This window comes from Molossus molossus, unplaced genomic scaffold, assembly GCF_014108415.1.
Source record: "Molossus molossus isolate mMolMol1 unplaced genomic scaffold, mMolMol1.p scaffold_m16_p_4, whole genome shotgun sequence".
Taxonomy (NCBI): Eukaryota; Metazoa; Chordata; class Mammalia; order Chiroptera; family Molossidae; genus Molossus; species Molossus molossus.
Genome location: NW_023425377.1, coordinates 91,328,250 through 91,344,276, shown reverse-complemented (window position 1 = coordinate 91,344,276; position 16,027 = coordinate 91,328,250). Strand labels below are relative to the sequence as shown.

The window sequence follows — 16,027 nt, the reverse complement described above, 5'->3', positions numbered from 1 at the left end:
GGATTGGAACTCTTTGTACCTGCACATTTACAGACCTGCACTTTTATTTGTAAATTTATTTTTATAGTCCTATTATTCACATGACAATTCTACACTACATTTATTAACAGGGTACTGTTATTCACTGACTTACCTTTTTTTAATCCTCACCTGAAGATATTTTTCCATTGGTTTTTAGATAGAGTGGAAAGAAGGGAGAGAGAGAGAGAGAGGGAGAGAAACATTGATGTCAGAGATGCACATCGATTGGTTGCCTCCTGCACGACCCTGACCAGGGTCAGGGATCAAAAACCTGCAACCTAGGTATGTGCCTTTGACTAGGAATTGAACCCGAGACCCTTTGGTGTGTGGGCCAGTGCTCTAACTGCTGAGCCCAACTGGCCAGGGCACTCTTCTTATCTTTTTCTCTTTATCTTCAACTAGAGTGGGAGGGAGAGAGAGAGGTAGAGAAAGGGAAAGAGAGAGAAATATCAACGTGAGAGGGACACATGGACTAATTGCCTCCCACAGGACCCTGACCAGGGCCGGCGATGAACTGCAACTGAGGTATGTGCCCTTGGCAGGAATCGAACCCGTGACTCATTGGTCCATGGGCTGGTGCTCTACTGCTGAGCCAAACAAGCCAGGGTGACCTTTTCTTTTAGAGAATATAATAGTCCTCTTAACTGCCTGGAGCAGAGAATGACTAGAGAATGATACACATTTCAAGCTTTAATGCCTTATTTCTGTTCATATAAAAGACATAGATCAGCTAAATTTGATACAGTTTAGACCAGTCTGGATCAGACTTTATATGGTTTGTGTGGATCCCTTGTTCTCAAATTCTGAGGTTCTTGTTAAACTACACATCTCTGGGTAAATGTGTGTCGTCTGGTTTACAGGTATAGCAACTGATAGTGGTTCTGCTCCAAGCTCACCTTTCTCAGTATTTAGTGTAGAAAGTACTGCCCTGGGTATAGTAACTGAGAAAATTGTTAGAATCTAGAGTTGTGGCTTCTATTCATAGATTGAAAAATGAAGCATACACACTTTTAATTTCAGATCAACAGCAAAAAGAAAGAATCAGCATGGGAAATGACGAAAAGTTTGTATGATGCGTGGTCAGGATGGCTGGTGGTAACACTGACAGGATTGGCATCAGGTAAAGAAGCTTTTCCATGCAATCCTTTTCTGGTTAACAGAATGACAAATAGTACTCTTTCCTTTCCTCAATTTTTTTTCAGGTATTGTTGGATTTTTAAAAGCATTATTTTTTTTGTTTCTTTCTTTCAAAAACTCTTCTTAAATATAAGGCTAGAAGGCAGGAGGCTTCTGAGTCTAGTGTTGGCTCTATCCAATTTTTAAATCTTTCTGGGCTCAGTTTCTGTTTCTGTAAAGTATGTGGTTTGGACCATATGATCAATCCAGTATCTTTTAATGTTAACTTCATAACAAATAGGTGCTGTTTATTGAGCGCTTCCTATGTGATATCACTGCTCTAAAAGCTTTACGTGTATGTGATTCTCATGGCAGTCCTGTGGTACATGTCACAGTTCTTAACCTTTTATATCTAATGGCAGTTACTAAAATTCAGTGGCACATCACAAAATACATATTTTTTGCTGATCTGACAAAAAAAATAGGTGTAATTTTGATTTATTCACACGGACAGCTGTTGTTGTGTTGGCTGTTGTCATTTTTTTATTTGACTAAGGGAAAAGAGGTCAGGGCCCCTGACTAAATAATCGGGTGTTGCACGTTTTAAAAATTCTTGCAGCACATTGGTTGAAAATTGCTGGTATATGTGTTGTTATTATCACCATTTTACAGACGAGGGGACTGAAGCAGAGAGAGGTTAATTAACTTGACTAAGGTCATATAGCCAGTAACTGGCCAAGCAAAGATTTAAATTCAGGCAGTTCAGTTCAAGAGCCTATGCTTTTAACCACCGTGCTAGAGTAACCACAAAGTCCCTATGTGAGACTTTAAGAGTAACATTGAAGATCTGAAAGTAAATGTTAATGACTTTCATCTTCCACTGTGGAAGATTATGTCTAGAAGAAAATGAGAAAAAAATTAAAATATGTGTGAAGAATAGAGGGAAGTACTGATATCTCTGATTGACATGCACAAGAATGTTATGGCCACTGTGTATGACTCATTGATCTTTTTATAGAAATGAAAGTATTAAATGCAGTCCTTACTAGGTTTTGACCATAAATTTGTATATATTTTTATATTCTGTCAGTAAATGATCTTGATATATTTGATCTCTTGTTATTTAAGAAAAAAATGAAAATCTATCACAGTAATTCATTAATGCTAGGAGTTTCACTAATTATTTCTAACAGACATTAAATTTTAATGAGATTGAGGTCATTTGTAAGTATATTAAGTTTTGTATTAAAATATGCTAGTAAAAACTCTGACTTCAGTAACCAGATGTGTGAATCTAGTGTCTTTTGAAGATGTTTTAGTGTCGGCTAAATGCCTTTTTGAAAAATCACAATTAATTTGAATGATGTAACTACTTTTAATTTAAAACAAAAAATAACAGTTTTAAAGAATAGGATTTTATATTTTTTAAAAAGTAATATAAACTTATTGATAACTAAGATTTGAAAACTTAAATTAACATGATATTCCCTATGTAACCCTTTATTTGTAGGGTGTCCCCTGTTTTCCTTGGCTTTTTTTAACTTGATAGTTCTTAACTTCCCACAAATGAACTTAATTTTTTACCACCTCCAACTTGTTCTCATAGGGGCATTGGCTGGATTAATAGACATTGCTGCCGATTGGATGACGGACCTAAAGGAGGGCATTTGCCTTAATGCATTGTGGTACAACCATGAACAGTGTTGTTGGGGATCTAGTGAAACAACGTTTGAGGAGAGAGATAAATGTCCACAATGGAAAACATGGGCAGAATTAATCATAGGTCAAGCGGAGGTAAGTCTTCTTTGTCTCAAGATGAATTAATAAATGCTGTGGTGAAATTAGTCTCCAAAATCATTTAATTATAGAATTAATCATATATTAGATGATTGCAACCTGCATTAAAGGAAAAAAAGAAAGAAATGTAATAGGATAGAATGAAAAATATAAGAACACTTTAAAGCAGGTAAAAAATGTAAGTATTGTTTCAAGAGACTCTTGTATTAATTACAGAGTCACATACAAGTCTACAGGCTATGACCTGAAATGTATTTCTTATCGTAGAAAAGGAGTGCAATAGGATCTGTGTAACCACAAAAAGTTGTTAAGAAGCCAAGTTACTGAAACTGCTTAACATACTACATCACTATTCTTTGGGAAATAGGAATTATTAAAAAATTTAGTAAAATAGCCCTAGCCGGTTTGGCTCAGCAGTTAGAGTGTCGGCCTGCGGTTCAGAGAGACCTGGGTTCTGGGTTCAGTTCCCGCTAAGGGCATGTACCTCAGTTGCAGTTTGTCCCCGGCCCTGGATGGGTCGTGCGGGTGGCAACCACTCGATGTGTCCCTTTCATGTTGATGTTCCTCTCTCTTTCTCGTCCTCTCTCTCCCTCCCACTCTATCTGAAAAAAGAATGGAAAAATGTCCTCAAGTGAGGATTAAAAAAAAAAAAAATTTAGTGAAATAAGCCTCCTAACTGGAGATACCTTGAAAAAAATCCATAGATTTTTTCTCATGGCATTACAGTACTGAAGTGATGTTCTGTAATGAATATTTTAGGAGTTACAATGTTACATTTATATATATTATATAATATATATAAAGTTACAGGATCATATATGAATATGTTTTTAAAATTTGGTTATAGCTGAATTTTAGAGATTGAAGTATAGCTGAGACTGCACAATAAGACTTGAGGGATCAGGAAAAAGTTAGGAAAAACATTACATAGATTAAGGCTCCTTGGGATGGATACAAATATGTTTTTGGGTTCTACTTAAATGTTTTGTTCATATAAAGCTTTTATTATTGCAGAAGTAAATCAAGAGCCTTTACAAGTTTTACCCTAGTTTCTAATGAGGCAAGCACTTGCATTAGAGGTGCACAGTGAATTAAATTCATACTATGAACTGTTTGCTTAGGGTCCTGGTTCTTACATCATGAACTACATAATGTACATCTTCTGGGCCTTGAGTTTCGCCTTTCTTGCTGTTTCCCTGGTAAAGGTATTTGCTCCATATGCCTGTGGCTCTGGAATTCCAGAGGTAAGCCATGCAATATTTAATATCATTAAACATTCAGTAATTGTAATGATGCTTATCTTTTTTACTTCTAGGGGGGAAAGTAGTTGTTTTTTTGGGGAAATGATTTGTTTGTAATATGAAAAATTTTTTAAATGTAAATTGATTGTAGACATCATTGAAAGAAATTCTTCCCTATAGTTATTTCATCATTCACTATGGAGGTTGATTTTTTTAGTTCTCACCACTATTATATCACATGACTAAACAAATATCAGAAGACTTAAACCCACAGAACGTGAAAAACTATCTTGTGGCCTGAAGTTATATGATGGATTATTTGATGGTTTGCAGTTATGAATCTGATTTAAATCCATTCTCTATAACTATATTTTAATTAGATAAGTTAATTTTTCAATTTGGCAGATAGTATTTATAACCACTTTATACTTTAAAATAAACATTGGATCATAGTAAGTCAATAGCACAAACTTTTAGATATTATTGCTTTTCAACAATAAAGGAGACTATACTTAGGGTTGAACATGTTAACTGATTTCTTTCCCCTTTTAATTTTTTCTATTTTAAATAATTTACCAGTCTTTTTCAGTGCATTTCTTTTAAAAACTAAATTGTAGTGATTTTTGAAGTTTATTAAGAATATCTTCAATAAGAAACAATATCATGTAGTATTTAGCAGTTGTCACTCATCCTTCTTGACATGTAGGTAAATATTACGCATAATTACAGGACTCTGAGAAGGCATAGTATCTTTATTTCTGATGTAAAATGTCCAAAGTGTATCTAACTATATTATAACAAATTTTCTGGTTATGGTTGCCTTTTTCTGGTTATGTAATTATAATCCTTGTATTACGATCTGTATTCCCTTTAACGTGGCCCAATATTTTAGTTTTGTTCATGAGATAGGGTTGTCTTTTATCCTTGATTGGGAACAGTGTTAGAATATTATATAAGTTTATTATACGTAACATATTATTTAAAGCTTTTGAAAAATTAATTGTGAATTGTTCATAGTGCACCAAAATTTGTAAGGTGGTTTTTAACTAAAACAAAGAGAATAACTTAAGTTAGTTAAATTCTCATGTGTTTTTTTTTTCCCCCCCAAGGGATTAAACTGCCTTAATCTTTCCTTTGTAGATTAAAACTATTTTGAGCGGATTCATCATCAGAGGCTACTTGGGAAAATGGACTTTAATGATTAAAACCATCACATTAGTACTGGCTGTGGCATCAGGTTTGAGTTTAGGAAAAGAAGGTCCCCTGGTACATGTTGCCTGTTGCTGTGGAAATATCTTTTCCTACCTCTTTCCAAAGTATAGCACAAATGAAGCTAAAAAAAGGGAGGTAAGTGTCTTTTGTAGTTTATTTGACATATAAATATCTGTCATATAGACTTAATTCAGTGAAGCATTTTCTAGTGAAAAGATCGCATATTACTCTCTACTTTTTGGATAAATTTTGTCTTCAGATTAAAAATTTAATGTGAAAATTATTTGCTTCTTTCCTTTTTGTGAATAATAGCTAGTGTCTTTCTAGAATCCATTCCCAGGGCTGCTCAATATATTTGAGAGACATTTTAGATAGACTGCCCGGTGTCCATTGGTTTCAGTTAAATTTCACAAAGGTTTTTGTATTTATTTTTGCTTTGCTTCAGCACCTCCCCCCCTCTGAAGTGTTTCTCCCATGTGATATTATTTTACTCTTATTTTCACCATCAGTATTTCTCCATGGTGGGGAAATCTTAACAACTGTGTTTTCCTCTGGAGGAAGTGTCTGATGCCAGTGGGAGCTGTGTGTCAGCTGCAGAGAGCTGCCAGGCACCATGGGGAAGTTCTGAGGGACTCAGGACCTCCTGAGGTTTAAATCAGAGATTTACATCAAAGGGACATAGGAATGCCTCTTTATTCAGCTCTTCAGGGTAGTTTTTTTTTTTTTTTAAACCATTTTTTAAGACCAGCCTGAGATTGTCTAGGAGATCTTTAAACTTTATATATTATAGAGTTTCCCTGGTGTTTCTAAATTGCTTTGGATATATTCTGGAAGGAAAATGGGCTCCTGAGATCTCCTGTGTAAGCTCTAGACTTGGGAGGCCCAGTCCCTTCCTGTTTTCCCAGTCTAATCTGTATCCCAGGATGGTACAGAGCCCTTTGGGTTTTTAAGGTACAATATTTCTATGTGTCATTCAATATCGAGAACTCAGGGGTCTCTGGCCCTGGCATAGGAGGCACTTTCATGCTGTGGTTGTTTTTTACTACAATAAGAAAAGTAGAATATTTTTAATCAAACTGTTTTATTCTGCAGTTGAAATAATTCTAGTTCATTTTAATGGTAGCACTAAAACATTGTCCTTGCATTGTCAGTCTAAAAGTGCAACATTTCAGAGCATCATTGCCCCATCTCTGGATGAGAGTTGTGATTTCAGTACTGTCCATATAATGGCAATTTTCAACTTTCTCATCTCATGGCACACACAAACTGATTACTAAAATTCTGCAGCATACCAAAAAATAGATTTTTTGCCAATCTGACAAAAAAAAATAGGTATAATCTTGATTCATTCACACCGGAAGGCTATTGTGTTGGCTGTTGTCATTTTTTTTTATTTGGCATTCTAAGGGAAAAGAGGTCAGTGCCCCTGACTAAAATAGTCAGGTATTGCATGTTTTAAAAATTCTGTGGCACAGTGGTTGAAAATCACTGTTATATAACAAAAATAACCAGCATTATTAATTACTATGTATCTGATTCTGTGGCAGATTCTTTACTTGCACCTTAAAATTTAATTCTGTGATAATCCTATTAACTTGGCACAATTATTTTCATTTATAGGTAGGTAACTAAACTAAATCTTGACTAACTTGTCCAAAATTACGTGTCAGAGTGTAGTTAAAATTTATTTTGTTCCACTCTAAAGTCTATACTCTTAATTATTCCTGCTACTACTCCTATGACTGTGTGGACATTTGTTTGTGTGTGTTCAAAACAAAACTTAAACTATACTATAACACTGGCAAGTGGCTAAATGGAGCTATATATAGCATTCCTCTCCCCAGTTCAATTTCTTTACTTGCTTTTGTACCTTGACATTTTGGGGGTAAGATTCGCATTTTTATTTATTCATTATAAATGAAACAAATTTAATTAATTAGAAAATGTTACAGAAACTAAATTTATCTAAATTTTAATGTACAAACTGAGGACTAGTAATGTTTATGACATTAATTTTATTCTGTCACCTTAGTATATAAATGTCTAGAGTTTACTCCTTAGTGAAAGCATTAAAGCCTTAAAGCATTAAAGTCTTTCTTCCTATACCCACTTCCTTGACATTTAAAAAAATTTTTTTTTCTCCTTTATTGATTTTTAGAGAGAGAGGAAGTGAAAGGGAGAGAGAGATAGAAACATCAATGAGAGAGAACATCGATTGGCTGCCTCCCACATGCCCCCCACTGGGGGTCAGGCCCACCATCTGGGCATGTGTCCTGGCCGGCAATCGAACTGGCGACCTCTTGATGCATGGGTCGATGCTCAACCACTGAGCCACACCGGCTGGACCCTTGACATTTTTTAATTAAATGATTCTTAAATACTTATTAAACAGATTAAAACATGTGTGAGTAATAGGTGCATGGGTGTTACCTTGATTGTATGGAAAATTCTGTTTTATTAAATGTAGAATTAGACAATTCAGTTAAATATGTTGTCTACAGTTCCATTAGTGGGAAAAACAAAACAAAAAGTAAGTTAAATTATCTCTCACTTCTCCCCCCAATAAGCAAAGTCTGCATTTTAAAGCCAGATACAATTTAATTAAAACAAATATTTGTTTATATTTAATTTATCAAACAGTAGCCTGATTATGTACTTTGTTCTCTTAATCATTTACAATTTAAGTTTGATGATTTCTAAATTCATTTTTAGAAATGTAAATAAAAATTGACCATTTGAGGTAATGCTTTGGTAGCTTCAAATATTTACTGAAGTAGTGAAAAGAATAAAAGCTCTTAGAAAAGTAATTACAAATAAATGCCCAGTGTGTAGTTGGCTTCACACTGGTGGGATTTGGGCAGTGTCCAAGTGCCAGACCAGGAAGTTGGAGAGAAGAGCCACAAAGGAGTTGATTATGTGGGTTCTGGCTGGCGAGGCTGCACCACAGGAGCAGACCATTGTTGGTGCTGCAGTGATGCGCTCCGTGCTGCCAGTGCAGCGTTTGCAGAGGACTCAGTGGTGAAGATATGGGGACTCAATAGGTTTTAAGTTCCCCGGGTATTTTACCAGGATTTGGAATAATTATTTACGATGATGCAGTTAGCTCTAAAATCTGAAGAAATTATATCCTGTTTAAAAATAAATAAACAGTTCTCTCCTCAAACCAGTTACTGCTTTCTCCACTGGTCTTCACAAACAAACACCTTGAAAGTTGGCTATATTTATTGCCTCTTCTTTACATTCCATTTACATCATTAGCATATCTCACATAGGTTTTTTTTTTTTACTAAATATTGAAATGTGAATGACCTTTCAATTAAAACAGAAGAGAAATATTTTTAGAGGAAATAAATATTTGCCTTTGCTTGGGAAGGAGGGAGACATGTGAGTTAAATTCAGAAGAGTCATTTAGAAAGTTTGAGTAACTTGAAGAATTTTGATTTGGCATATATTGGAATTATACAAACATGAGTAAGCCTCGTCCTTTTCTTCAGGTGCTGTCAGCTGCCTCAGCTGCAGGTGTTTCTGTAGCTTTTGGTGCGCCCATCGGAGGAGTTCTTTTTAGCCTGGAAGAGGTAGGTTAAAAAAAAAATACAGCAATTAAAATGATAAATAATTACCATTACAAATATATTTTGGCACACTTTCCAGTTTTATATCTAGTGTAATAGTCATAGACTTTGCTTTTAAGTTTTCAAATTTATTTTAATGGTTATTTTTAATTTATACATAAAAAGTAATATACTATACATGTTCTTTACCTTGAGAAAAATATTTTTTAAAATGCTATTTATTTATCAACACTAGTTATTGTTTAAAATTTAACTTCGTTGACATATTAAAGTAAGCACATATGAATTTGACTTATGGGTAATATTTAAAACAATCTATCCCTCTGATAATTTGCTTAACTGCATTTCATTTATCTCATCAACAAATCATCAAACAGCAAATGTTAGCGAGGGTGTGGAGAAAAGGGGACTCTAGTACACTGCTGGTGGGAATGCAGACTGGTATAGCCACTATGGAAAACACTATGGTGTTACCTCAAAAAATTAAAAATTGAACTTCCATTTGACCCAATGATCCCACTTCTAGGAATATACCCTAAGAAGCCTGAAACACCAATCAGAGAGAATATATGTACCCCCATGTTCATAGCAGCACTATTTACAATAGCCAAGATCTGGAAACAGCCCAAATGTCCATCAGTAGACGAATGGATAAAAAAGTGGTGGTACATATACACAATGGAGTACTATGCAGCTGTAAGAAAGAAAGATCTCTTATCCTTTGAGATGACATGGAGGGACCTGGAAAGTATTATCCTAAGCAAAACAAGCCAAACAGAGAAAGACAAGTTTCATATGATCTCACTTATTTGTGGAATATTATGAACATAACAGTCTGAAGAACAGGGTAGTCCCAGAGACGTGTGGAAGTGGGGTACAGACTGACAATCCCCAGAAGAGGGAGTGGGGGTGGGAAAGATAAACCACAGAACTTATATGCATTATGCATAACCAATGGACACGGACAACAAAGCTGGGGACAGGGTGGGGAGGGAGGGGGAGGTTGGTGTCAGTGGGGGGAAAAGGAGAAACATCTGTAACAAAAATAAATAAAAATTTAATAAAAATAAGTAAATAAAACAGTCTATCCCTGTTGGCTGGGATATAGCCTGTCTTTTTATTTAAAAATTTTTAATCAATTTCTAAATCATCTTTGTAAGTTTTTTGTGTGTGATTATTTGTTGCAGTTATTGATGTCTAAGGAGATAATTGAATTGCTTTAGTGGAATATTTTGTTTTTGTTTTCTTTGGTGCTTAAGACTTTTTACACATTTACACAAAAAATATGAGTAAGAATGTTTTAAAATTTACTTTTTTTAGTTATTTGTGTTCTTTTCTTTTTTCTATTTAATATAGACGAGATAAATCAAATAGTTCTTTATGAGCTAACATGAGTTGATGGCAGTACATTTATTATTAACTACTATGATTGGAGGTGAACTTTATTTTGAAAATAAACCAATGCTAGGTATTTTAAATAATTATTAGACATTTATGACTCGTTGATATTTTTACTGTATAATGAGATGATAGTCAAAGTTAAAACATCAATATTTTTCTTACTACAGTAAAATCCATTGTATGTAAATTCTAGCTGCAGCTAAATTTAGAGCTATGATATTTACCATTCAAGTTACGTATCAGAAACATATCAGAAACATTTTATAAAATGATACCATTAATTTTTCTTTCTGTTTCTTTTTTTTAGGTTAGCTATTATTTTCCTCTTAAAACTTTATGGAGATCATTTTTTGCTGCTTTAGTTGCTGCATTTGTTTTGAGATCCATTAATCCATTTGGTAATAGTCGTCTGGTCCTTTTTTATGTGGAGTATCATACGCCATGGTACCTTTTTGAACTGTTTCCTTTTATTCTCCTTGGGGTATTTGGAGGACTTTGGGGAGCCTTTTTTATTAGAGCAAATATTGCTTGGTGTCGTCGACGCAAGTCCACCAAATTTGGAAAGTATCCTGTTCTTGAAGTCATTATTGTTGCAGCCATTACTGCTGTGATAGCCTTCCCTAATCCATATACGAGGCTCAACACCAGTGAACTGATTAGAGAGCTTTTTACAGACTGTGGGCCCCTGGAATCCTCTTCTCTTTGTGACTACAGAAATGACATGAATGCCAGTAAAATTGTTGATGATATTCCTGATCGTCCAGCAGGCCTTGGAGTATATTCAGCTATATGGCAGTTATGCTTAGCACTCATATTTAAAATCATAATGACAGTATTCACTTTTGGTATCAAGGTAAGTGCCATTGTCGGGTGATGTTTAAGTAATCTTGGCATGATCAAAACTTGTATATGGAATGAGAGATTATATTTTTGTCTGAAGGTGGTTGTTTTACAACCAGGGCCTGAAAAAGTTTTTGTCTTCCAGGTTTAATTTTAAGAAATGAAGAAAAGAATTCCTTAGGATATATTCTTGAGCCATGGTATCTGTTAATTTGTAACAAATCACTCTAAAACCTAGCAGTTAAAGTTCACTTATTTTGTTATTGATATTGGTCAGCAATTTGGGAAGGACTAAACTAGGCATGTTTTTGTGTGTCATACAGTTGTCATCAGACACGGCTAGGGCTGCTCATCTCATGGACATTCATTTGTCTGGCACCTGGGCTGAGAACATTCAGACAATTGGAGATATACTATCTGAGCTCCTGGTTTTTCCAGCATGGTGGTCTCAGGGTAGTTGGATTTCTTACATGGTATCTCAGGGTTCTAAAAGCAAGCGTCCCAAGAGGACAGTTTCTAACCTAGCCAAAGAAGTCACGCAGCATGCCTTCTGTTGTGTTCTATTTGTCTGGACAGCCACAAAGGCCCAGCCCAGTTCAGGGGTAGGGATATATACTCTACCATTTAGTGGGAAGAATGTCAGAAAATTCATGATTGTATTTCTAAACCATTTATTAGTTTCCTGATGCTGCTGTAATAAATTAGCACAAATTTAGTGGCTTAAAATCACCCAAATTTATTACAGTTCTGGAGATTAGAAATCCAGAGTGGGCCTCACTGGGCTAACATCAAGGCGTTCACAGGGTTTTTTTTTTTTTTTTTTTTTTTTTTTGCTTTTTCTGGCTTTCTAGAGGCTGCCCATATGCCTTGGCTCAAGGCCCCCTTCTTCCATCTTAAGCCAGCAATGGATGGTCAAGTCTTTTATCTCATCATTTTGAAACTTACTCTTCTAAATCCTTCTTCCACATTTAAAACACCTGTATTATTACTTTGGGCCCAACCAGATAATCCAGGATAATCTCCTATTTGAAGGTCAGCTGATTAGCAACCTTGATTCCTCTTTGCCATATGACATAACAAATTCACAAGAATCAGGATATCTATATTTTTAGGAATCCATTTTCCTGCCTCACCATATTTCTGTAGTGTTACCTCGAAAGGACACTGCAGACTCAAGAGTTAATTACTATGCCCATTAACACCATGCCTTTTCCATCAAGGATTTAGGCCTTATGCCCAGGGACATTGCTTCTTTTGAATTTACAAAAGTGAGAATAATTTGTTAATTAGTGATTTGCCTATAAATATATGATTATCACTGATATAAATGGGGAATCAGATGTCAACTAATTCTTGTTCTTTAAATTACAGTACCTGTAGTTCATAGTCAGTGTTCTCTGGTCATAGTGTGCTTTCACAGCTGTACATTATGTGGAATAGCAGCTTAATTTTTACGAAATTGGCATGTTGTTTCTGAAATATGTCTCTCTTGTGTTGTCCTCTGTGTTTAGTCAACGTTATATTAATTAAATATAATCAATTAAACATGAGAGTTAATAGAGAAACCTTGGAATTTTACTTTTTATTCCTTAGTGAATCAAATGAAATTTATTGTTAAAGCTCCTGTTTCTACAGTAAGTTGATTTTCTATAAATTCCAATTTTCTCACCCTCAATTGAGCCACAGGAAATCAGATGCAGTTGGCAGGCCTTCGTTAAGTCCCACATTACCCTCCACTCTGGCCTGAGGATCTAACTGGCAGGAAAGTGTAAAACACATTTTGACCTCTTCTAGTTTGGATTTCTATTTAATGCTCCTGACAGACTCTTCAACATGCCATCACTTTGTGCTCAGCTTGTTTCAGATCCAGAACAGTTTAGACTGTTAGTCTTTTAATAGTCTTTATTTTTATGTTTTTAAATATATTTTTATTGATTTTTAGAGAGAGACGAAGGGAGAGGGAGCGAGAGAGAGAAACATCAATGAGAGACAAATATAGATCGGCTGCCTCCTGCACGCTCCTTACTGGGTATTGAGCCCTCAACCTGGGCATGTGCCCAGACTGGGACCCAAACTGACAACCTCTTGGTGCCTGGGTCGACGCTCAACCAACTGAGCCACATTGGCCAGGCTCTTTTAATAGTTTTTAAATGATCTTGCTTAAGGTGTTTACTATTTCTATTATCCTCATTAGATTCATATGTATTAATTAATGAAAAGGAGAAAAAGTATTTATTGACCAAATTTGTGTGTGTGTGTGTGTGTGTGTGTAATCACTAAAAAAAATATTGGAAGACCTGATAACATTGTCCACTTTACATTGTACCACTTAAGAGGAATAGCATCAAATATTTCTATCACTTGACAAGCAACTAATATATAGGAAGGACATAATCTTGGAGTAAATAAAGAGCAGTACTTCAGACTGAATTGAATTAGAGTTATGAAAAATGCTTCATGCTGTTCTTTTTTTGTCGTTCTTTCTTTCCACATTTAACCATGGACTAATGAAAATTTTGTTAGGGACTGGCATTAAGGAACCCCTGAGCTAAAGGAGAAATAACTCTTGGGTTCTTTTCTCTTTGGTTTCTTTGGTTTAGAGAATGTGATTTGTTACTTTGTAACTGAATTCATGGAATTGTTAAGATACTAAACTTTTGCTAAATGTCTTAATTGATGCTAGGATTTTGCTATGTCAGTGTGAAAAGAGTTAAAAGTGTTAGAAGGAAATCCACAGAACGTAGGTTTCAAGCATGTTAGTAGAGGACCTCTGCCTTATTTAGCACTGTTTTCTGTTGTAGGTTCCATCAGGCTTGTTTATCCCCAGCATGGCCATCGGAGCAATTGCGGGGAGGATTGTGGGGATTGCAGTGGAGCAGCTTGCGTATTATCATCACGACTGGTTTATCTTTAAGGAGTGGTGTGAGGTTGGGGCTGACTGCATTACTCCTGGCCTTTACGCCATGGTTGGTGCTGCTGCATGCTTAGGTAACGTCACTGTGTCTGTCTCTGTCTGAATGAGTAAGAGTTTGCTCATACTTAATTGGTGGGGTGGGTGATGGGAGAGAGAGGGGTATAGAACAGAGGAGAAGAATGAGCAGAAATGGAACATTACTGTTATATAGTATTATACAGTATTAGGTATTATTTTACCTGTCTCTGAAAATTTATTAATGCAAGAATTTAGTAATAGCATCTTTTTAATATCACATAATGTTTTATGACAGAAAACATCTCAGTACAACATAGGCTTAATTTGAATCCTATTCATAACGATTTTTTTGTGTTTTTTTTTTTCATTGTCAAGGATCTTGACTTCCCTATCCCAACTATAGCACGGTTCCTAAGATTAGCATGCTAGCAAAGCTGACAAATAGCTTTACTTGGGCTCTGCAGTGATTTATTTTTAGCCTCAGTAAAATATTTCTTTACCAGCCCTCCTCCATCTAAGGTTTATTTATAGCAAAATGAGAAAGGTAACTATAACTACACTTTTAAACAAAAGAAAAGCAAAATATTTGCATTAAATAAGTATGAGTCTATTTATCATCCTCTTGGGCATGAAAAATAGTTATTTTATATTTAAAATATCAGCTAAACTTTGGCTATAATATTTAATAATGGCTGATATTTTCACTTATTTTTGTTCAGTGCATCAAAATTGTGTAAAGTAATTATTGATGTTCAAAAGTGTAATATGAAATGAAAGTGAAGGATAGAATCATTTTCACTGAAGTAGCAGGTATTTAAATATCCACCTTCTGTTTAGCACTGTGCTAGGTGCAGTGAGTAACAGGAAAATAAAACATGGACCAGCCTTACCTACAGTCAGGCTTGGAGGCAAGACCCATACTGAGAAAACAGTAGTGGGCAATAGATAATGATCACATACAGTACTGAAAAAGTCTGTGAAAATTGTAGGAATGTAGAGGAAAAAAGAACTGACATAATTCAGGTAGGGTAGAACTCCAGGCCTTATTTTGAAAGATTAATAGAATTTAAGGGAGAGGACTTTGTTGAAGAATATAATAATGTGAAGACAAAGAAATTAGAATAGAAGTAGATTTAGTATTCATGAGGCTCTGAAGAAACTGACAATATGGAAGCAGAGAGTGCATTTTGGATACTTTTGGGAAACAGTGCTGGATTGGTTTTGTTGGTGAGAAGGAGCCAGACTACAGGACGGCCATGATTTATGTTAGGATGAGTTTGTGTTGGGAATTGGTCAGATCTGGGACAGTCGTGGCTTCGCCACAAGTAGCTTGATGACTTTGGGAAAGTTCCTTTACTTCCTTTAAAAAAAAAAACATTTAAAATATAAATAATAACTACTTACCTCCTGCAGTTTTTTTGAGGATTATATGAGATAAAATATATATAAAGCTATTAGCATAGTGCCTGGTAAATTAAGTGCTTAGTTAAAAAAATTTTTTTAAAGCCTTTGTAAATTGACTAGGGTATGTCTGAGATAGGGTCGATCTCTAATATGCACTAGGTTCTTTCTCCCTTCTATTTTTAGGTTTAAAAACAAGAAGGAAGAGTTTAAGCTTAATATAGTATGAAATGGCGAGCCCTGGTAGGTTTTTGAGTGAAGAAGCAACATGGTGAAAGTATTATTTAGAAAGATTAATCAGGGAACATGGCTTAGAAAGTGGATTGAAGGTAATAGGCCTGGAGTTAAGGAGGTAACACAAAATAGTATTACAATTAAGGAACAAAATCTTGAGGGTCTGGACTAGGCTGATAATAGTGAGAATATTGAGAAATACACCCATAGATATTTTGCAAAGCAAATCAGATAGGACTCGGTGAGAGTCTGGATGCTGG

The 16,027-nt window shown here is 35.2% G+C and overlaps 1 protein-coding gene across 6 annotated transcripts in view; it reads left to right on the top strand.

Annotated features, from left to right (window-relative positions):
* The window catches only part of CLCN3 (chloride voltage-gated channel 3), a 75,198-nt gene that overhangs the window by 45,259 nt on the left and 13,912 nt on the right, over positions 1–16,027 (top strand). For all 6 annotated transcript variants that reach the window (XM_036281594.1, XM_036281597.1, XM_036281596.1 and 3 more), the window contains 7 exons: positions 1,042–1,141; positions 2,744–2,931; positions 4,056–4,178; positions 5,316–5,522; positions 8,882–8,962; positions 10,668–11,213; positions 14,002–14,188. In XM_036281594.1, coding sequence (XP_036137487.1) covers positions 1,042–1,141; positions 2,744–2,931; positions 4,056–4,178; positions 5,316–5,522; positions 8,882–8,962; positions 10,668–11,213; positions 14,002–14,188 — 1,432 coding nt within the window. The remainder of the gene's footprint in view (positions 1–1,041; positions 1,142–2,743; positions 2,932–4,055; positions 4,179–5,315; positions 5,523–8,881; positions 8,963–10,667; positions 11,214–14,001; positions 14,189–16,027) is intronic.